The sequence below is a fragment of the Egretta garzetta genome, unplaced genomic scaffold (genome assembly GCF_000687185.1).
Source record: "Egretta garzetta isolate BGI_Z169 unplaced genomic scaffold, ASM68718v1 scaffold56, whole genome shotgun sequence".
Lineage (NCBI taxonomy): Eukaryota > Metazoa > Chordata > Aves > Pelecaniformes > Ardeidae > Egretta > Egretta garzetta.
The window spans coordinates 3,493,710-3,518,267 of record NW_009260182.1 but is presented as its reverse complement, the minus strand read 5'-3'; the positions used below and the strand labels follow the sequence as shown (position 1 = coordinate 3,518,267).

Genomic DNA, 24,558 nt, shown 5'->3' with positions numbered 1-24,558 from the left:
AACCGGTCAGACTTGTGTTTTAAAAAAGGCTTCAAATATGGCAAAGGGGAAGAACATGTTACAAATGTTTTCAAACAACTGCCTCGATTTTATAGGACTGAAATAATTTAGACAACCCAGCTGCGTAAGTATCTTATAGCTTCCTCATAAGTTTTAAAGGGACATTAAAGTCACATACCAGTAAGATACCAGTGTGCAAACTACAGAATGTTCAAAGAAAAAAAACTACAGCATGCCATAAAGCAGGATGACAGTACATCTTATTAAATGTGGAATTCAACTGCATCATAATAAAACAGATCAGTAAAATGTAGCTCTAAAATACAATCTGTCCTTTTAAAATAGGTGAAACTAGACTTTCTATTGGAAGAATGAGGCATTGAAACAGATGAATTTCATGCCACTAGTTTTTAGATGTTCCAGCTCTCTAGAAGCATTCAGCCAATTGCTACAAAGAAGTCCTTCTACATATAGGCACTGCTAGCTAGAAACTACTGATGTTTTTATCTCAAAAAGATTACCAGAGACAGCTGACATCTGAAAAGCAAAAGAAGGAAATGGTCCAAACACTTAAGGATAGAAAAACACCATGTCATAAACTGACTTCCATTCTATTTTCCTCTATATTTTGCAAGGAATAAGATTGAGTATTTAATGCATGGATAGCAATTGCATTTTGCTGTACTAATAGAATTGTTTTTGAGATATGGCATCTAAGTGAGGCTAGTCAGGCTGTTAAAACAGTTCTGCGATGGTATTAAAACAGATCTTTTTGCTGTAGAGTAACAGAGAAGCACTAGAATTAATGACTCACTCTGTGAACTTTAAACAGATCAGTGAGTCGCAATTACCAGAGCACTCAAGTTTTTTCAACATCAGTAAGGGCTTCTGTTGCTCAGTACTTCCGAAGAGAGAAGTCCCTGACCCATTTGGTGGTCCAGACAAGTTTTAGTACTGGAAGCAACATTTTGCACAGCTTAACTATAGTCTGTATAAAATGTGCATTCAAATGAGCGTATAAAACTTACACAAAAGTATTAAGTCTTTTCCAGCATGCAGCAGAGATGAAAGTCATCAAGTACCAAGGCAGAGGGAAAGTTCCCAGAAAGCCCTTCATTAGACAGGAATTTACAGTACTTTAAGGCAATTGGAAAAAATACACGTTGCCACAATTTATTCCAGCATGCTCGATATAAGCTATCTGAATAAAAGCAGCCATTGCCTCCAGTGGTCAGCAGTAAAATTTCACCTCTGTCTTTTTCCTGTGACATTTGCACAAAATTACAACATCAGAGCACAGAACAATGTGCCATTTGGTGCCAACTCGAACAGCTTCTGTTTGGAAACATTAGGGGTTTGGTTTGAAGAATGATTCTGAATTTGTGAATAATTCTTATGTTTGAAGGAAGTTCTGAATAAAGTGCAAAACCTCATAAAATACTAACAGGTCTGTTAAACAGAGGGGAAAGCTGACTACCACTGAGATGAAACACAACATTCTAAGTATTTGCTGGAGCAAAAGATTATGCCAAACAAAAACACCACTGGGCAAGTAGAGGGGGAAATCTGTGACATCTAATCACTAGCTTTGAGGGGCCAAACTCAAACCATCTTAATCCAAAACTGTCTCTAGCGCAAAATCCTGAGATTTCTTCTATCATTTATAAATGCCAGACAATTATTACATTCCAGATGTAAATTAACCCATTATGTTTGGGCATGTGTGACCAACAAAGCTTCACTATCTAACTAGGGAATTGACCTCATCAGTAACTGCTCACGATGTAATGCCTCTTCAACCTCAATCAACCTCTTCTCCACTGCAGTTGCGTTTGCATTTCTTTGGGACACAAAAAGTACAGCAGCAAAACACAAGTTTCATGGAAGAAGCTACATTTAAAATGACCTAGTTGGATTCAGTGCTGTTTCAATCAGTCAATGGGCACTACATAACAGGGCACATAAAGCAGCTATATACATCACATGGAGAGCAAAGAACATTAAGTTACATTTTGGTAAGGACCAGACCAACTATTCACTGACAGGATAATCTCACTTATGTCGGGGCATTTTTCAGGATACTATTTCAAGTGAATGTATCACTTGGTCAATAAATTTTTTCAACCTTTAAAACATTTGCCTTGCCAGAACTAGAAAATCCCTTATGCTCTGAATGCAGCTGCAGCGAGCAAGCTCTATGCGACACAGGAACATACCTGCTCACAAGCAGGAGAGTCATAGCTACAGGGAAGGAACACAGAAGCAGAAAGCAAACTGACAATACTGCTATTTTACACCTTTGAGTACATTATAGAAGCAGTTATTTGTGCTTTCTGATGGGCCAGTTCTGGGGGTGAAAAAAAAAAAATGCATGCCTGTGCCCTGCCAGCATCTCACTCACCAGTCCCAGGTTCCTCCCTGTTCTTATTCAAACACCACCATCAAGTCATCTAGGTAGGAGGGAACACCCCTGTGTTTAAAATTTTAATTTCCTGCCCCTTAAACCACTTTGACAAATTACTTATAGTGCCACAATGACAGACAGAACAAACTGGAGCAGAACGACTAATTGTGGCTGTTCTCATCGGTATTCCCTACTAGCTACCCTGATGCCGCTGAAATCAACAACAGACATTTCTGTTGGCTTAATGGCTTCGATGGAAGTAGAACAGGTATCAAACATATTAAAACCTCAATCACTGTAGAAGCTAAATTAATTAGCTGGCCGATACGCAGGGTTGAAAACTACAGATTCTTAAAGCCAGACGTTAGTTACTTTTAAAAGCTCTGATGCCATAAGTCACAATCCACATTATGTCCCTCTACAACAGTGTGATTTAAAAAAAAGCTCCACACCTTGATTTTTCATAAAGGGCATTTTGTTCAGATGTAATGCTGTGAAATAAGTAAAATGAGATTTATAGGCAATGGAATACATTTGCTTGTATCTATTTCATGCTAAATTAAGTATTTGTAAACCAAAGGGTCAAGTCAATGCATGTCAGCTGAAATGAAACCGAGCAGTAAACTGTGTTTTGGAAATCTTAACGGCATCGTTATAACATGGTTGTGATATAAGCATTTCAAGAACATATTGCTGAAAACGACAAAGTTGTGATTTCACACACTTTAAGGCATGCCTGAGTTCTACTGAAAAAATCTTCAAACTATCCTTTTTAACTTAAAGGCAGAAGGAGGGCAAATGAGTAAGAACATGCATGTCAGCACAGGCTTTGCATAAATATTTGAGACCTCTTTATCATGTACCGTCTTAAGTCATAGTAGACAGTATCCAGTGGTTCCTGTAGAGGTTAGAAGTTAAAAATAATTAATATTTAGAGCTCTATTGTTACAGAGAGCATTACTTGAAACGACATATTAGACTAACACAGTAAAGGGAAGATTTATAATCAGCAGAACAAAATTAAGTCAGGTGAATAGCAAATTTCAGTTGACAGGTACTCTATTCAAGCATGCAGTCTTAATAAATTGATAGTAAAAAGGACTGCTATAGGAAAACATCAGCACAGAATTTTCTCTTTGCAGTGCATTCCTATTTTCCTTTTTTGATCCAGTGCATTCCTATTTTCCATTTCCTGATTTCCATCCAGTCACACATTTCTTATTCTAGTATCAGCCAAGTATATTCATATCCCCTCCCCATCAAAAGAATAGGTGAGTACCTGTCTTAAAGCTTCCATCTCTTCACTGGCCACTCGCTTCTCAGAAGAAGTGTTCTTCAGTTTGGACTCTGCAAGCTCCAGCTCTGTTTGAAGCTTATCTACCTCTTTAATTACTTGATCTCTCTCACTCATTATGAGGCGGTATTCATTGAAAACTGAATCCCTTTCTTCCTTGTATTTTTCTGCATCCTTTGCTGCTTTCAGCTGCATTGTTTTGAACCTTGTCACCTCCGACTGTAATCTCTCCATCTCTCTCTGCAACTCTTTGTTTTGTGCTGTGGTGTTGCTTAGTTCCTGCTGTACAGATTCAAATCTAAAAACAAGCGGACATGCCAGTAAGATACTTGTTCCTCATTTTCCTTTTTCATATATCAAGGATTTGGCTGGATAACCAAATGCATGCGTCGGTAAAACACAACCACAGAGGACATCTTTGACAATGTACTCTCAGTGCTGCAAAATAAAATTTAGACTAATTATTGCCTTAGGAATATTACAAAACCTCTTTAAGGAACTAAAACATAGTAATTGTTAGAAATAATTTAGAATTAGTTTAATTATTAAAAGATAATGTCTATCAAATTATTCTAAAAGGAATGCAAAATATTGCCATTATTTAATAGCGCAAGTTTAACCTTATTTATTGCATTGAGCTCTGCTCATCTTAGAAGTTAATTCCTTCTCCCAACACACGCTCCCAGGCATATGGGAAGAAGGGAAACAAATGCAGAAATTGGAAAAAAAACAGAACAACTTCCACATGCCCAAATATGCCAAAAAAGTGGGTTTACAGTAAAAATTCAGACAATGGAGCTAAAACCAAGTAATTCATACATTACTGTTTGTTTTCATCAGTAGGTCATCTAGTAAAACTGAAATGCAAAGTATCTTAAACTGTCAAGAGTAATTTTTTTTTTTTTAAATTTAACACAGACAAAAACGTATGTACTTTATCACTACAACACACTGAAGCATGGCACAATCAAAAAAAGGACATGAAAAGTTTAATTTAAAAATAGTAACTATTGTGTTTATATTGACAAAGCATTCTTAAAAGCAAGAACATGATTCCACAGACAAGTTCGCAATTAGGTCTGAAAAGGAACCTCTCCCAAGAGCGGTGTTTTACCACAACTGGACACTAAGATTTCCTCGCATGTTTTTTCCAAAACCCCAAGGTAAATGCCATTGATGGAAACCCTGTACCTGACCTGATGGACTTTAGGGTTATCCAAATTTCAGGTGCCCACAAACCTCTGGCAAAACTCTCTCTCTCGCACACAAAACCTCTCACACTGTTTAAAAGTGCAATTTCTTGTCTAATCCAGCATGTTGCCTGACCTTTCCCAAGAAAGAGCTGTAAACCTCATTTAAAATATTTCCTTGAAAGCCTCAGCGTACTCAAAGCATGGCCACCGCATTACTGAGACATCTGCCAGTAATTTCAAAACCATCACCCAGCTCCTTTGGGGAAATTCTTCAGTTTAAGAGATCATCAGGATGGCAGTACAGAAGACTTAACAATATTACAGTCTGGATTTCTTTTGTCTTTTCAAAACTGTGAGCATGAAGTAAGAAGAATATACTACAGGAGAAGTACAAGGATCTATCACAAATGTGAGAACCCACAACACATTTGAAAACTATCTGGGGGTCAAATCAAGGACAACACTGGGAAAACAGAGGAGAGAGGGGAGGTGAAAAGATTTAAGGCAATGTTCGCCAAACAAAATAATGTCATCAGTAAAGAAGGAGAAAAAAAAACACAAAGGAAAAAACCCACCAAATCACGACAAGCATACTAGCATGGGGAACTGATCAGAAAGGAAAGTCTCTGCCATAGAGGGACATTCATATTACACAGTGATAAAAACCTGCGCAAAGACCTGAAAGCAAAGTTCCAGCTGAAACACCTTGGTCCTGCTTGACCTTGCATCGCCTACTACAGAGGAAATACAGGCAGCTGGATCACATTTTCAAAGATGCCTTCTGTAGAGAAAGCCCATTTCTACCAACTGCTGTGAATGGATTGCAAGTAGCAGGGTTAGACAGATCAGCAGCAGTAAGCATGGGTTTATAAGGAGCAACCAATACTGAAAAGAACCCTCACCAGGACTACTTGCTTTGTCTTTAATGCCACTGCAAACTACAGGCAGATCTGTCCAAGTGCCATCACCCTCATTCAAAATGCAGACACACACATGTAGGGCAAGGTTTAGCACAAAGGAATTACATAGCTGGTACAGCTAATTTGTAATCTGCAAACTATTCACCAACTAAATCATCTTGGTAGCACTCATATGCTGTGTATTATTGTGACAACATTGTAGATAAAAGAAAAAAGGCTGAACACTTCTTCGATATTTTTTAAGGCCAAAGATCCATTCAGAATGAGACCTGGGCCACCACTGGAGTCTTATACTTCCTGCTCTCTTTAAACTCTATATTTGACTTGATATTAATAGAAAAAAATAGTACTGCAATTTATGACCCATTCATCCTCAAACTACAAGTTTATTACATCTTATACTCTGAAACCTATGCTTACCTGAAATGCATTTTAAAAATTTTTGGCCAGTCACCCAAAGAAACACGGTTTTGCTTATGAAGAAAGGGTATAAACGTAAGACAAATTAAGGTTTCTATAAATAGAACAAGTGAAAAAAAGAAGTCCAGACCCAAAGCCAATCAAATAAAAGGCAAAAATTCCTGAAGTTCAGCTATATTAATTTAGCTGGATTACTGGTTCACAGGAACATGAGTATCTTTCATTAAATTCTTAAAACCAACCTCTGCTCAGTATCAAACCACACATTCCTCAAGAAGGAGACCTAAATCACAAGGCCACAATACAAGTATGTTAGGCTTCTGCATGTATCAGCATGGTTGCAGTGTTTCTTGTAGTGGATATATATTAGGCTTTCCCTCACTTTCAGGAATCCATGGCAGTCTAAATTACATAACTTATTCTCTTATCAGTCATATTCTCCTATAACTTAATTAGATGTATCACATACATCACATGTACATAGGTACATGCTATTCATGTGTACATTGTTATATATGCTCCATCTCACCTTTTTGAAATACTGAAAGCCTATGAATGTGGAAAACAACATTTTTTGGCATTAGTCTGTGCGAGTTGGGTATTATCCCTAACTTATGTCAGCAAAAACATTCTCAACACGCCTACGGATGCTCTTTGGAGTCATTATGTGTATTGGCATTCTTCCTGCCCCATATGGGTATCTGTGCAGGCTTAGTATCAAGGACGAGCAGAGAGAGGTTAAGTGTGGTGTGACACAGTGCCTGTGCCCTTCTGCTTTGACACTCGCACTGCTCGTAGCAGCAGTGCCTTCCCAGAGAAGTGAGACTCCCAGATGCCTGCATCCAGTGAACTCTGCTGCCAGCCTGAAGCTCTGTCTTGGAGTCCTACAAGGTCTGCAATTCTAATGTTGTGATAAGTTAACTTATGCTTGAGAACATCTTCATTTGCTAAACACCTTTTAGAAATTATATCCTCCTATTGACTTGGATTTTAGATTTAAATAAAGATGTATATATTGATGGATTCATCACCCATTGAGAACTTTGTTTGGAACACTAAGCCTGAGATTTAACAAAACTTTGGTTGTATTTGACTCCTGTGTCTACAACTAAGAATAAACATAGCTTGAACAGTAGACTACCCCTTTCTCACAATGGTTAAAATTCCTCATACAGTTCCAAAACCCTCACTGCAAAATCCTTTTTTCAAGAAAAAGCACCATTTCTCCAAATAAACATCCCCATCACACCTTCCAGGACCTTCCAGGAAAATCATATACAGAAACACATGCTTACTCATCGCGCCAAGAAAATATACACTAGAGGAAAATTCTAGAAAAGAAGTTAGAAAAGTATCTGAGATTCTACCACACAGAAAAGTAAGATGCTACATTAGAATTGTTACTGCTTTCACAGCATATCTGAAGGTATCAAAACCTAATTTTACCTTCTAAGAGAGGTTGAATATTGCTGCTGAAAATGTATTGCTGTGTCCCTTTGCTTCATTAACATGTCAATCTGTTTCTGAAGACGTCTGTTCTCCTCCTCTGCCTGTTCTAGGCGGCTCAGATCCGTATTGTGACTTGCGATCTTCTCATTGTACCGTTTCCTTAGGGCATCGTAATCCTTCTTCACACCCTCTAGCTTGTCCATCGCTGTATCGTAAAGTTTATTTAATATCTCTGATGACCCATTTTGCTTCATAACCTAAAAATGCCAGAAACTGTATTAATAAACTCAGTTTTTAACCAGTCCAATAAGTTTGACTTAAAATATATATAAAGAACAATATTAGAAAAAATATTAAAATACTTCAATAATCATTCTTTTTAATGACTAAGGAAACACTGAGCCTCTTCTAAGCATTACTGTTACTCTAAGCATTACTATATCTGCTTAATATTAACTGGAGAAAAAAAATCTGCTTTATCACAACTTAAGAGTGCACACGTTTATGAAAAATCTCTCTCTAATGGTAATTGCTCTCAACAGTTATTAAACTGAGGTTGTTTTTTCAGTACTTTGTAGTTTTAGCAAGAGAGAATCATTACTTGATAACCATAATAGCTGTAATTTAAGAAATGACCACGAGGTGGCATTCATCACAGGTTGTCTATAGCCTCCATGAACAAATCAAATGATTTTGAGTTTCAAGAGAATAAAATCTACCCTAAATATGTTATACACATAGACATGTATTTTAATATTCAAACAATGTTTATCTGAGAACTACCCAGAGAGGTTTGTGTTTCAAAAGCTATCTACAAAATATGAACAGGAAGAGAAAAAAATCCATTTAAACATGAATAAAGCTTGACCTGAATCTTAGTTTCAAATTAATTTCCATTGACATAAGAATCTTGTTGTAAATAGCAACATTGATGATAGATGACCAGCAACAACAGAAATCCCCTAACGAGCTTCAGCAAATCTAGTCCTTCTTCCTTCCAAAACGCAAAAAAAGTCCCTGAAATGAGGCCTTACCTTCCCCCCCCGCCCCTTTTTTTTAATGCTATGCTCATTTTTTTTCTGTTTTTGTCTTTTAAATTGAAATTTGGCTTTGATGGAGCAGTGGAAAGAAACAGAAATACTCTATATAGAGAGGTGCCAAGAATTTATATAATCTCAACATTAGCCTACAAAGGTATAATCCTAACTATCTGAGAATAAAAAGTATTAAAAAATAACAAGGAAAAAATACAGAAAACACGAGCTCTATCAAAAGTTGAATCCAAACACACAGCAACTACCCTATAGGCACCAATTGGCTCTTTGTCTTCTTTTGTGTCTTATATTCAGAGTAAGGACCAGTTCCTGAACACAGAAGGAGCTGGATGCCTGCAGACCGAAAGGAGACTGAAAGAAACTGCCCACTTTTTGCCCCATACTCACTGCCCACAGGTAGCAAGCAACACCCATCACTGGCAGGAAACCACTTCTCTACACAGGCAAGAGAGGAGAGGCAAAGCTGGTACTGATCTCATTTAACCAACCAAGATACACAAAAGCAGTGAGTTACTGTTCACGAAGGGGTCCTGGAACAAGGCTGCACTTTGGCGAGCCTCACTGGCACAGCTATTTCCACATACATCCCTAGCCTCAGCGGATGCATAAACCACACAGAGTTGGACCCATGATTAGCTAGCATGCTTCAGTGAACCATTTCAGATAGGCTAAACACGTGATAAACTGTAGGCATACATAAAGTGTAAATACATGTTGATTTAAACCTGCTCAGGAGACCCATTTTCCTGAAGACTACTTCCCAAAGCATTCCAAGAACAGGTTTGAGAGCCAAGTATTTGAGAACCCAAAGAGAAACAAACCACTTCTCACTGTCTAAAGCATATATGGACTGTCTTTTTGCTGAAAACACATTAAATAATTAAAGAAGGATAAATATACTAGAAATCGGATGGAATTCAGCGTAAACTTGGTAACAGAGGTTTGATGGAGGAAGGCAGAAAGGCCATAAACAGGAAGCAGTGCAAGAAGGAAGGTCTCCCGTTCAAAATCCCAGTCTGAGAAAAAGTAAATAGTCCCAGCTGGACAGAGGGAGACAGCCATGGCAACGAGAAACTTTGTATGTGAGCAGCAGAAACTTAAGCTGGTCAGCTGCCACACAGCAAATCCATGACAAGCCCACACGAAGAGTAACCCCATCAAAGGTTTTTGCTCTCTGAGGCCACCGAGATGCTGGGTTTTGCTACAGCCTGACGATGAAACAACACGTCAGAGGGATCAACATAAATAGCGTCAGACTAATTCAGATGAAAAATGACACAGACAAGATAAGACTCTTGGCGCCCCTTCGAGACACCGTGATTCACCCTGACATGCTGAGAAATGGAGTTACACAACTTTCTCATTGGGAATCGCATAAATAGTTTTCTTTAAAGGTTTAATTGTGATGTTGACACGAGACTGAATTTCTGGAAATAGGTATTGACAAGGATACTTCAGCCTCCTTCTGTGCTGCCAGATAATTTCAAACTTCAGGACAGAACCTCAAAATACAATAGCCTTCTCTTGGAGGCTTTACATCCCTGCTTTGCAGACTGGGAAACTGAGGCACAGAACAATGACGCAATTTGTCCAGGTTTACACAGCAAATCCTTTCTGCCACACAAAAGCATCGGCCACCTTCTGAACCAAGCCACTAAACCATTTCACAGCAGAACTCTCCAGATAGCGTTAGAGGAAGGGATCAAAAGGAAATACAAATCTTCACTCCTCTTTGCACTAGCCCTCAAGCACCTCCTAAAGCGCCATTCAGCACATCCAGCTTGCTTTGACCTTCGCCCCTCTTACCCTAGCAAATAATTATTTTTGTTTGCATAGGTTTTGCTTCTGAAGCCTGATGTTTGACTTGCAAGTTTGCCTTGTGAATCAGCCTACACACAGTTAACCGAGATATTCTGTTTAACCATTCCACGTGCTACTGTAACTATTTTAACTAAATGTTCAGACTTTTTCATATGTGAACCTGATAAAACCAGTTGCTCCTTACTATTACTTTACTTTCTTCAGAATGAGTGGCTGTTGTCCTATAGACACCCTGTTATATGCAGTTCTGAAATGTCCACCTCTTCCTGAAAAGCCTGTCTTTTTTTTAAGTTCAAAAACATTAATCAACCTGTAGCTTTGTTCTAACTGAAAAGCATCTGCAAACCTAAATAACCAAACTTAGCTCAACCATTCCCCAAACCACTACAGTGTCACTAGAATAAAAAACAACAACAAAAAAATCTGACACTCATTTTTTTATTGTGATACTTTCCAAAAAACAAACATAGCATGCAAGTTTAAAGCTAGCCCTGTCCCATAAAATACCCTAGGAAAATAGTCAGCTTTTTAATCACCTTGCAACTTCAGGATAGGATTTTGATGCCTCTCCACACACTTACAAAAACCACCACGCATATACAATCTTCCTCATGTACTTTTTTTCATCTCTGCATCAAAATTTCTTAATGCCACCTAATATTTGGCATCCCTTGTTCTTTTTTTTCAGCTAAACACAGAAAACCAGTCAGTATCCAAGATCTCATTTTCTCCCCTGGTGCTGTAAAATGTAAGGCGGATGTTTTAGAGTAGGGCACATGAAAGGCAGCAATGATGCACGTTCAGTTTTATTGACTTATTTATCAAAGGAGCAATTCATGATCTCTCCAAGCACTTAAAGCTGAGAGCTGTAGCTCACCTGCTGCTGCTGGCTGCGCAGGTCTGTTATCTCTTTCTGATCCTCATCATGAAGTCTCTTCATTTCCTCACATGACTGCTGGAGATGATTATGTTCTCGCACCAACTGTGTGTTTTTCCTCTTCAAGGTATCCATGTCCTCCTTCAGCTGCGACTGGTCGCTCAGCAGCCGGCTGTGCAATGTGCTGTCATGGCACACAAAAAAATGCTCTCAGAGGCCAACTTGCCAGCACAAACTCCTGGACTAATTCATTTCAAGCATGGGTTTCCTACCAAGAAAGCAGGTCAAACTAACCCTGTTTGGTGTATTTGAGTATTCCAAGCACCAGGAAAAAAAGAAACCAGAAACAAACAGGGACATAAATATGAAAATATACGACAGTACACAGGACTCTTAATCAGCACTGGAAGAGATGATGGATTTACACCACCCATCAACGCCATTTCGTAGCCATTTTACAAGCAAGCAGATAGACAGAGATGTTGTAATGTGAACATAAGATGATCCTGAAGATAATAGGAATTATCCCACTAACCACCTCCACTTTCTCTTGGGCCATGCAGCTGAGCAACAGCTAACCAAAACACAGATGAAGATTACAAAAATCTCCTTGTACGCCGTTATTTTAAAAACAAAGCAAAAAAAAAAAAATCTCAAATAAAAAAGCCCCCCACAACCAACAAAAACACACTAGGAATGTTCCAACTACATTGAAGCAGGTAAAAATCTATCAATTACTCCAAACTTCACAACACAAGACATCATTGTTGAAAGAAATACACTCTCACTTAAAAATTAAACAACCGAGAGCCACATGATGAGGCTATGATTCAGATTATAATTCAAGGTAGCAATGCAAAATTAGACCAGACCACTGCTGAAAAAGAGGGGGGAAAAAAAAAAAACCAAAAGGAATTGAACATTATTTTAATACCATAGATCAAATAAAGAGTGACATTTGGATACAGACAAGTATTTTTGTTGAATGATTTGAACTGAACTGTCACACCTGCTGGTAAAGTATTTAAAGTCCATATTTATTAAAAAAAACCCCACACATATAACACACAGCAGTGAATAGAATCAATTTACTTCTTATGATACTTTGTATTCCTTCCTTATGAAGTGAAACACCAACATTTTCTGCACAGAATGACCCAAAGCATTTTAAAAAAAAAAAAAAAATCTTCCTTAAAACTAGGACAACCTGCTAAAGAAAAGCCTTTGACAAATTATATTCACACAATTAAATAAGCATGATCTTTACATGTAGGTTATTAATCTGTTATGTGTTATTCAGATTTTATTTTTTTTATTCAGAATTTTTTTTTTTTTTAAAGCATGGGGTTCTAAGAGTTGCTGCAGAAGAAAACAACATCTGAATAGCACATGCTACTTGATTCTTTTCTTTACCCTGAGAGTTACTCATAGAACAAACAGAAATTGCATGCACGGTTTTCAACATGTGTTGTCATGTTTTGGGCACCTAAACTCCAACAGTGAGTTTCAGCCTCCCTGAAGTTTTAAGTATGAACCTGAATTATTCAAATGCAAGTAAGTAAGTTCTTATAATAAAAAAAATTACCCCTGAATCAATTAAAACATGTAGTACTTTCTTCTGACCAGATAATCTTAGTCTCTAGCAAGTGTAAATGCAAAAGCTTGTACTTGTGTATATGCATCATTTCACAGAAGCCTAAACTGTTGCTCTCTGAGGAATAGGGCTATATTCTTGGTATACTTGAGTATTTCAATCAATCGCTCTATCTTCCAAAACTCAGGTTTTTCCTCCTCATATAATAGGATAAATCCTTTTGTACTATCAGGAAAATACTGAGAAAAACCACAGTGTAACACAGCATGGTTTCAGGGACTACAGGACTCCTAAATAAAGTAAGCAAAACACTTTTTTTTTTAGGCTAAAGAAGGCAATTGTTTCACATCAGCATTGGACAGACACAGGTAATTCAGCTTTGAAAAAAATCCACCTACAGTGTGCAGAACACTAATGCTTTGCACAGAATTCACTAGCAAATTAAAGGACTTGAAAATTCTCAAATGAAACTAGGAATAAAGCTCTTTCTAAAGAAGCCACACAACTTGCAACATCTGTACAGGTTGGCAATCTTTAATACTATTTTCAGGTTTTGGAAGAAGAATGTATGGAAACGATGCCTATCCTTAAAAGGCCTGAAGAGTTGTGGGTGAAAGTGCTATCTAAGAACCAGCAATCCCCAATGAAAACAAATGCTGTCATTAATACCAGTCATATTTTGTAGTGTACATGTAAGTGAAATAAACTTCAAACCAAAAATTTATATGCATTTCTGAGCTGTCTTCCTTTCAAGTGAAGAAAACGTGTTCCTACTTGCATCAGTGACTTTTTTAAACAGAAATACATTCTAGAAATAAGTCACCATTTTCTCCCTATTTTATTGCACTTTCATAACTGCTTACAGCTGGTCTAAACTTGTGTTAAAACTTACAAAAGTCAGTGTGAAAGCTATCACAACCTATTAAAAAACAGCAACAAATTACATTCTCTTTAATTACATGCTGCTCTCTAGCTTGACGGTAAGACTATTGGATTGTAATTGCAAGTCAGTAACTACGCTTTCCTTGTCAGTGTCCCATCAAGACATCAGGAATTTCTATCTTAAATTCTTCAAAATAAAACAAGCAATCCATACTTTATCATTTCACATAGGCCAGAAACGTTTTATCTGATGCATGCAAACGTTAATCTTGTGATTCAGGTGGAAAAACAGAACAAAAAGTAGATTTGATTACCATGTTCTAATACTTTATGATCTCGCACAGACTGGTAAGCTCTTACCTCATATAGCTTTACTAATACTTACTGATAAAAGTCTGCCTCTTTTGCTGCTTCTTCACACCTCTTTAGTGTCTTGGTGTGCTGATTCTGCAGAGACTGTAGGTCTGACATGGCCTTCATGCACTGAATCTTCAGTCTTTCATAGTCATGATTTGGTTTTGGACTAGGCCTAGCACAGAAAAAGAATATGAAGTTGGACATCAGCTACTAAAGAGAATGAAAGGTCTGAGAAATTACTAGCCAATAAATAGTATCACATGACTGTCGATACTGAGGTTATACTATGCTTTAATTTAAATACTGACCACTTGCAGATGCAACCATAAATAAAAACTCACTGACTTTAACCTGTATTCATTTCATACTGAGACCTAACATCTAATGAGATAATTCTGTCTAACACAGCCAAAAATAGTCCTGAGTGTGTGTGTACCTTCTCTTCTGAGCAGCTGTATCACAGGCAGAACTGTCACTTGACAGAAGAACAAGTCAACCACAGTACATTCGGCTTTCCTGTGCTACCATGTCAAAAGGCAAATTTTGTTCAAATAATTATTAGGAACCTCCAATAAGCAATTTTCAGTACACTGAGCAAAGTGAAAGCCTAAGTCAGACATTTTTTTACTGAAATTTTTTAGTATGTCAGGATGATTGGGAAAGGAGAATTTTTTTAAAATAATCTACCTTGTCAAGCAATTGACCAACACAGATTATGTCTAGAATGTCTGGTCATTGCACATGATACCTTTCTTTATTAGAAAAAACATAAATCATGCTAGAAACTAAATTAAGAGGATTATGCCTTCTTGTTTTGAAGCACTAGACTTCTAAAAGAGACTCTAAATTGAACTGTTCCTCCTCTACAGTCTCAAAGTTTTTGCACCATTGAATTTCTAGTTTCAAAATGAAGCTTGACAGCTGTCCCTGTGCCATCCCTAGGGTCTCTTATAACTCCACAGGCAATGAAAAAAAAAACCCACACCAAAAAGAAAACAACTGCTTTCTAATTTGACTCTGTTTGTTCTCATATCAGATTTGCTCCATTGCTGCACAGAACACCGCTTCTCCCTCCCACCTCAGTCTCTCCCACATGTCTTTGCTGTAAGTGCAGCCTGGAAAGCAATCAGAATTCTCTTTGCTTCATACAAAACCAGCAACACAGATTCTGGAACTGAAATGCAGCTGAAAACTGAATCAAAATGAAAATACTTTCACACTACTGCAGTGGTGAGAGGAGTTTAAAAAAAAAAAAAAAAATGCCAGCCACATCTGATTCACAGACTTCTAAGGAGTGTATGTATGGCATGAAGGTGTTTTTTAGCAACCCAGTTGAATTGGGGCTAAATAAGGCCTTCAGTTGTAATTCCTCTTTTTTCTCCTTTCTCTACAGAAGTGCTCCTAGGGAAGACAAAACCAGAAAACCTTTCCTTGACTGGCAGACCTCAGCAACACTTAAAAGCCAAATTCATATAAAGTAACCAAATATTCAAGTCACATCCTACAGGGATGTCTTTTGGGAGTTTTTTCATTCACTGTTTAGGAGTGCCAAAAGTAGTGGTACGTTATTCATGCAGTGTTATGGACATATTACTGCAATGTTCTTTTAAAATACAACCCTAGTTAGCATAAGTAAAACTCAATTTGAAACGTTCACACCCTTGACAGAATCACTAAACACCCAAGTATTGATTTAAATTAGACTTTAGGGTGAAATTATTGAAAGTAGACACCATCTGTCCACCACAGTCATTAAAATGACAACATTAATTGAAGCACAGTTTAACTCTCAGTTGAAGCATTAAGCTTACTGAGACCCATTAGCACATGTTCATCTTAAGCTTGTAATCGTAATTTCATATTTGTGCAAAATATTTCAGTGTATGAATTTTCACTAAAGGGTGACTACTGGGTCAGTCTCAAAGCTATGGTGAGAATTTGCTCTACAAGTCTACCATCAATCACATGTATTTTATATATTGCTGAAGTAACACTAGTTTTATTCTAAAAAAAAAAAAAAAATAAATAAATCCTATAAACATATGGATACCATGTAGGTACAGAGATTAGCCTACCTACACAGTGAGGAAGGACCAACAGTGCCACCAGTAACATCCTGCATTCTAGCTCACCTACATAAAATAAAAACCACCTGGATAGCCAAGGCCATATGTTCCGCAGTGCTGTTCCAAGGGTTTATGTCTCAGCAAGAAAAAAAGGGATATGCACAGGACGAATATGGGTCAGAAGTCAAAAATCAAAACTCTTGCAACAAAGCAGTCCATTCAAACGCAGGTAGAGGTTGACTCTTGTTTAAGTAAGACTACCACAGTTTTATGTATATTATGTTTATATATTTATGTATAGAATGCCTCAAAAAATACAGAAAACCATGAATTCAATAAGGGGGAGTTGTCTGTTACTATTTGGGAAGCACTGGTTCAAATGTTAACAAAATTTAAAATGCTAGTGTCAAAGGTCCAACTGTTTTTCTGATATTCATGTAACGACTCTAAAAATCCTTTGTATTCCAGTAGAATTAGCCTGAGCATAAATCAAAGCCACAGAGAGACTGACATTTACATGTCCGACACTGACCTAAAAGCTAATGCCAACAGCAGATCCAACTTTGTGGGCAATGCCTACCCAACAACTTGAAAATGTTTTTATTTGCTATTGCAATTCCACTAACAACAATTTCAGATTACAGATGAAACAGTCTCTTCTCAAAGGCACTTTTCAGTGGGTTTATTTGCATTTCAGTTCTCTTCTACTACTTCATACGTAGTAAGAATATTAAGTTTAAGTCTATAAAATGCACCTTGAGCACACTAAATAAACTATTTACTCAAATCTTTGCTTAATCACCACAACACATGCACGGGTACAGTCACCGTCAAGTGACACAAGCACAGCATGAGCAATCCTACTCCTGTCCAGCAGGATGACACATGTTCATCTGATTCAGCACATCACAATCCACTTCTGTGGCTCCTCTTCCACCGCTCTAGACTTCGTCAACACTTACTTTAGAAAACAGCTCTCGGTTTTGCAACTGCCAGCCTTCACAGCCAGCACAGCCCAGCCTACAAATGTGTTTGGAGCTGCAACTGTTTTGAAGCACGCTATCGTGACGTGTCAAGATTTGCCTCTGCACCACCTGTGTTTGGTACAGCCACAGTTACAGCGGCATACGCAGCCAGCAAAGAAAAAGCCCTTTTTGGGCCGTAAAAGTCATCATCTAGATAATGATCTTTCAGCTTTCACACTTCATCATAATAGTTTGCAATGTCTGGGCTTTGACTCCTGGAAGGCTGAAGATTAGTTTTACATGAGAAAAGAATGCAAAATAAAATAAAAAAAAAAATACCAGCAAGCTTTCAAAAACTATAGATGTGCCTGTGGATGGGAGGAGCAATTGCTCTTATCCTGTTGAAAAAAAAAGTCAACTAATAATCTTCATTCATTTCCCACTCTTCAAATATTTAATCGTCTGGAAGGCAGCATCCTCCATCTAACATACACTGTCCAAGCACTGCCCAAATGCAATGTTTATTTTGATGAGCTGTTCTTTAAGCTGTAAACATTTATATTTTCCACAACATACAAATCCTACACTGGCAGCAAGAGATTGATTTGACAATTAAAGAGCAAAAACTAGGGCAGTCTAGAGGACAGCTCATCAAAACTATATTAATAGCATCCTGGATTATGAGGAACATTATTGTAAGCTATAAAATCCTCAATGCCTGAGATCCAGTGACTTTAAATAACAAATCCCCTCCGTATAAATGAGTAACTGGAAGCTATGCAAGAGATGTTGACATTTGACAACCTTTTCCTCTCCCATCCCCACAACATTTGGAGACCCTCAGATAGAACACTATGCTCTTAAAGTAGACCTCAGAACTAGGGGGGAGGATTAAGATGGGTAGCTAAGGAGTCAATAAAATGCCAGGTTCTCTTCCAGTTCACTGGTTCAAAGCTTACCCTTATCTTGTAAGGACAAAAAGTTTAATTAACCACCTGACCACGTACAGATAGAGCTGATGAAGTAACATAAATACAAATAAAACATTAAAGTTCAGAGAAGCTATGCATCATGGCAAGACCTCCCAGAAAATCTGTTCCTTGCTCTTATTTTGGATTCAGTGACAGACATTTTTTTCCAAGGTTCAAAAAATCTCTTACATGGGCTTACTGCAGGCAAATGTACCTGCTCAGTGTGCCCAAAGTCACATTTATAAACATTAGATCTTTAACCCTCTAAAACAAACCAATTCTGTTTCGTACCCAGTAAAACCCTTATCTATAATTAACTCACACGCTCCCTGAGTACTATCTTCCTCATAACTTAGCAACTCTCAAATTAGAACGAGCTGCATAAGGCGGCTGGCCATTAACTGACTTTGAGCACATGTTATTTTAATTTGGCAGCATGCATAACTCCTCAGAGGAGAGTTCCTTACTCTCAATATGTTACTGCTACACAGTCCCTCAATACGTGTATACCAGAAAGCGTATCTCCTAAAAAACACTTACTCCCCTCAACAGGGGAGTCCAAACCTCTCTCTCCTTGTAGAAGCACGGGAATAGCTGAGATTTTTTTTGGTCTCATAATTTCTGTCCCTCAGCCAAGTATTCAGGGCTATTTCCTTTTCTTCTTTCGTGCTTTCAAAACAGCAAATGCTTCAGCCACTGTCTTCTTTCTCTGCCCACAACATAACTCAGGAAGCCCAAACAACTTGTTTGCTTTCTTCTCTCAACACAGAAATGAGCCCTACTCCCCTCATTCCCACAGCAAAATTGCTGGAGAAGCGGGAATAGGCAGTTAACTGGCAGCTCTGATGTGTGGATGCAGTCACCTATGTACACACACATCACCAGGATGCAGGTAGGCTACAAGCAACATATATACATTGCAATACTCCTGCTTTACAGGCAAGCAGGAGTCAAGACACTTGCAAACACTACTCAGGACTAAATTAAAATGGTACATTTCCTTTATTTTTACCTGCAGTCATCAAAAGTTGATCCAGGAGATGAAAGTGCAAGTCTCTTGCGCAGCTCATCTCTCTCACGAGTTACCTGACGGAGCTGATATAATATCGTCTCCAGCTTCTCGCTCATCTGTCTCGTGTCTATTACAGGTGGTGGAGATGATGCTTTACCAGTCGTACCTGAACAAGAGAGAAATCATTGGCAGTCAGAGAACTCCTCAAAAGAACAATACAACTTCACTAAACCAGCTAAAAATAATTTTTAAAAGCCTGTATTTTTGGTTGCAGAATCCTGTTCAAAAATGAAACAAGTCATGGAAGTTTTCATCAGTGAGTTGACAGAAGAATAACTCCAGTTCAGTCAGATACCATGCTAGCAGAAAGGCCCTATCTGCGTTGCAAGTTAGTTTGGATGAGTAGGTTCCTTGCTTACTCATGAACTTACAAATTGCCTAAAAGGCAAGGCAAGTTTGCAGTCACAATTGCAAAGACCTCAGAAACTACCACAGTGACAGAAGCTGTAGGTACAAAGTTATTTCCAATAAAGAACCATGTTCCTGCTTCTTTAAAAAAAAAAAAAAAAAAAAGTGAATTCCCACATCAACTCATCAACTTACCCCAGCAACAGCACAGGGACTCTTTTCCTGTTCCTTTATCCAGCAGCACATACGATTCTGCTCTGTGCCACTGCCAACATTTATTTTTAACACAATTATATGCTTTCACATGCTGAAGTTTATCAGTCCAGTATGTGAAGTTAAAGATTTGACTTGCCAACAAATCATGAGAAACGACCTTCATTTTTAATAGCATTGGCCAAAATGAGTACATTACAATCACTGCAGCTGGACTACACATCAAATTTCCTCTAAGGGGCAGTCATACATTAAAGAGTTTCATGGGATCTTTTAATTCTCAGCTTTCTTAGTATCAGAGATGAATGATGATGCCTACTGTCTTATCAGACAGCTATACCAACACAAAGAGGTCTCCTTCCATCTGAGAGACGCAGGTGTGGTATACCATCTGTCCTGGTTTCGGCTGGGATAGAGTTAATTTTCTTCATAGAAGCTAGCATAGTGCTGTGTTTTGGATTTAGTACCAGAAGAACGTTGATAACACACTGATGTTTTTAGTTGTTGCCAAGTAGTGCTCAGACTACTCAAGGACTTTTTGAGCTTCTCCTGCTCGGCCAGGTGCATAACAAGCTGGGAGGGAGTACAGCACAGCTAGGACAGCTAACCCAAACTGTCCAAAGAGCTATTCCATACCATATAACATCATGCTCGGGGGGGGTTAGTCGGTCAATTGGTCGCGGGGAGAGTGATCACTGCTCGGGTACTGATCGCTGCTCAGGGACTGATCGCGGCTCCGGACGGGCTGGGCATCGGTCAGTGGGCGGTGAGCAATTGCATTGTGCATCATTCGTTTTGTATATTCTGTATGTTCTGTTATCATTCTCATTATTACTATTATTATTATTATTTTCTCTTATTAAACTGTCTTTATCTCAGCCCTCGGCTCTAACCTTTTATTTTCTTCCTGATTCTCTCCCCCATCCCACTGAGGGAGGGGGGGAGTGAGCGAGCGGCTGCATGGTGCTTAGTTGCCAGCCAGGTTAAACCACGACACCATCTTTCACAATGTTTCACTATTCTCTATAGAAAAGAGAAATTTTATAAATAGTTTGCATGAGTATACACTTGAAACAAGTTGCTGACATAGGTATTAACTTGTTAGCATGTACCTTTATTATGCCTTTTTTTAGTGAAGAAATAAAAGCTACAATAGTAAAATAATGCACTCTGATCACTGTCTTTTCAAAGAAAGAATTTCAAAAGAAGTAATTTCTTCTGATCAAATGCTAGTAAATTGCAAGGATTGGCTTTTAATCTCTAAACCCAGTTCAGGAAGGTATTGCAGAATGCAAAAACTTCCTCCAACCTTTAAGTAGAACTACCTGTGCTTTAAAGTTCCCGCACCAAAATAACTGCAGGGTCAGGGCTCTCATACATACAGCATCTAGAATAATAGGGTCCTTGTTCTTATTCCTTTCAGCTGTTACTGTAATTCTACAATGAGAATTTATGAGCACAGACTGTAATCTAACTACTGCATAATAATGTATGTAAGTGCTCTAATAGAATCTAAAGAAATAAAAAATTGCAGGAACAGCCTGCATTCTGTAGAAAGAAACAAACTCACATCTCAAAAGGATTCATTGAGAAGGCTGCATTTGGGCTTTCTCCTACTACTTTGTCATACTCGTCCATCCAGATGGAGCCCCTTCATCCATAAGGACTAAGGATCTCACACTTAAAATGCAGTTATCCTTTCTTTTTCTAAAATAAGAACTATTCTACATAATTTTTAAGACAAGATTATACAGAAACCAGTAGTAATACAAACGCACTATACTAGGTTCATGATATAAGGAATAAATAAGGAAGAAAACAAATGGACAAATAAAAAAACCCTCCGAAAATGTATTCATTTGGAACAGTTTGGACACATTAATGAGAAGGGAGTTTCATACACAAATGAAAAGGTAAAGGCAAACAAACCTAATGCAGGTACTGACAGGCTGCATGGTCTTGGGTAAATTCAGCAGCAACCTGCACATCCTCTCACTTGAGCTGACACATCAGAACATGTGTAACACTGAAGAAGTCCCCTTCTCGTCCCTACAGAGAAGTTCTAAAGCTTATCTGTCATTCTGGGGCTGCTTGCGAGCAAAACAGAGGAACAGGATGTGAGGGGCACAAGAGGAAGGAGGATATACATCAGGAAGCCTGCTATGCTTTTACACGGAGGAAAGGGCACTGTATTAACAATAATCCATCATCCACAGCAGTGTTAACCCCAAAAGCACTCCCATGAACAATGTCCACTACACAAGTCCTACGCAAGCATGCAACAGCTGCTCTGGAAATGTAAAACATAGTAAAAGGAGGTAAGAGTTATAGCTGTGCTCCTCCACCTCTTTCCCCCTCCCAGCTTTGAGACCACCCCTGTGATAACCTTCTTCAGATGAGGAGAACATTTGTACACAGTCCCAAAACTGTGCCAAGCAAGACAAGACTGTTTTAAATAAAGACAGTCTAATTAGCCTTAAGAAAGAAAGCTTTCTTGACTACTGTGAAGCCATTCGTCTTAGTACCAGAAAAGGTTATTTTTCATTAACTTGTCACTTTTTACAAGTACATCAAATACTTTCATCTCAAATGCAATGATGTTGTTGTCAACGCATAATACCAGCCAAAAGATGCACGCCTTCTAAGTGCTGTAAAAACACAGATCAATACGATCCAGATATTCCCCCTTTTATGCTTGAAAGAAGTCCAGAAAGTTTACCTTTGCTTGATTTACTAACAACCTTACATTTTCAATAGTTGTAAAAAAGGTCTTATAATGTTAAATCACATTTGTGGATGCTCAAAAAAACCCTAAAAACTTTGGTAAACTCCTCTTTCATCAGGAAAATTCAATACTCTTCATTTCCTTTAGAGGGGCTTTTATAGCTGAATGCTAAAAGCCTTTTATTGCATCTGACATCCTGATGCAGTAGAAGCAAAGCAACACATGCTTCCAGCTTTGTAGTCTTTTTCCATCTGACTGCATATTTTACACAACAGTACTTCCTTTCTGCACTTCAAGCAGTCAAACTGGTCTTAAAATGTACAAGCCTAAAGGCTAAATCTCCATTATCCAAATTATGCCACCTTTCAGTAGCTCACATGGTTTCTCAGACAACCTGGATTTATGAAAATGTATTTACTGTGTGTCCTGCCAAGTTCAAGTCATTCATCTGCTTCGCTAAGCCTCACGACTCATTTTTCACGTGAGCGGCACTTGGGGTCCGAGAACCCAACCGTATGGAAGTCACCTCCCTTGGCCAGCCTCCAGGTAAGCAGCGCTCCACCAATGCCTGAAACAGCAGGGATGTGTCGTGTGGGCAAAATGCGTTTCACCCATAATCCAGTACCTGCAGTAAGTCCTGAATATGAATTGACTTAATCTAAAGCAAGATTTTGCAGGATTTCCATCATATGTTGCATAAAAGAAAAGCCTTAAAAACAGAAGCTGGAGCAAACATATCTTCCATAATTATAGTCCAAATGCTGGACCTTGCAGAAACCCCAAAGATACATCATTGTAGTACACACCAAATAGAATTCTTGATGATTACTCTAATCATCACTGATTGAAGGGATAATACAGCCACAGTGTAACCACTGCTCAGTAAGCTTCGTATTTGGGGATGGGGTAGCACACTTTTCAAAGAAAAAAAGAACACTTCAAGAGAAACAGGGCTGGGAAACTTGTTAAACTGACCAAGATATACCGTAATATCGAACTCATACAATGTTGAGGTGTGAAAATGGGTACCAATGCATAAACATCTACTTTTAAGAAATACCATTAACATATTTTGAATTATAAAAAACTCACTACTCTGAGAAATACACTTGGATGACAGGTTCAACTAATTCAAAAGGCAATCTGTCACAAGCTAACAGAATGCCTGAATTTTATGATGATTTTTAAAACTCAGATTTGTGCCAATTCTTGCTTGCAAACAAACAGGAAACTATTCATTGTACAGTCAAGCCTTTTCCCTTGCTTTGTTTCATTAAAAAAATGAAATCAACAGGGATGCTTAGAATATTATTTCTTTATGGCCTTGTAAATCACAACAGATAAGATTAAAAGAGACTTGCAAGATATATTGCAAAGCATGATCCACAGGGTTTCTCCTCGAGCTCAGGAAGGGGTGGGGAGTAAAGACTTATGCCTGCTGTAGGAAAATGCATGCTAAAATATTTACTTTCTTTCAATAATTTATGAGGACTAGAACAGGATTACATATCAGAAGTTATCATTTAGATACATTTTTTCAGATGTATCTTTTGAAGTGGTCTTGAAACATCAGACAGCACAGAATAGAACTGCGCGTAGGTGAAAATAAAACATTAGTACAAACAAGCAGCAGTACAGTGATGAAATAAAACTGAAAGCTAAAATAATGAACTGTGGAAACAGTTTCATCTGATAGACAGAAAACCTAATAAGTTATGAAAGCAGTGAGGATCATGTAACACGCCAGGACAAAAGAATGGGTAGCAATTCAGTATTTGTTTTAATGCCGACTATAACAAGGTAAACAAACCCACCAGCACGTAAAACAAACTTTCAACCTCAGTAAGTTCAAGACTTTAGAAAGAACTGAACAGTGGTTCCAGAAAGATCAATATGAAAGAAAATCTACAACCTAATACTCAAAAATAGCAA

At 38.1% G+C, this 24,558-nt stretch overlaps 1 protein-coding gene across 1 annotated transcript in view; it reads right to left on the bottom strand.

Annotated features, from left to right (window-relative positions):
- DLG5 (discs large MAGUK scaffold protein 5) overlaps window positions 1-24,558 on the bottom strand; it is a 108,164-nt gene that overhangs the window by 35,609 nt on the left and 47,997 nt on the right. The window contains exons 2-7 of the mRNA XM_035897393.1: window positions 19,884-19,953; window positions 19,281-19,446; window positions 14,295-14,438; window positions 11,434-11,617; window positions 7,678-7,937; window positions 3,684-3,996 (exon numbers count right to left, since the gene is read on the bottom strand). Coding sequence (XP_035753286.1) covers window positions 3,684-3,996; window positions 7,678-7,937; window positions 11,434-11,617; window positions 14,295-14,438; window positions 19,281-19,446; window positions 19,884-19,953 — 1,137 coding nt within the window. The remainder of the gene's footprint in view (window positions 1-3,683; window positions 3,997-7,677; window positions 7,938-11,433; window positions 11,618-14,294; window positions 14,439-19,280; window positions 19,447-19,883; window positions 19,954-24,558) is intronic.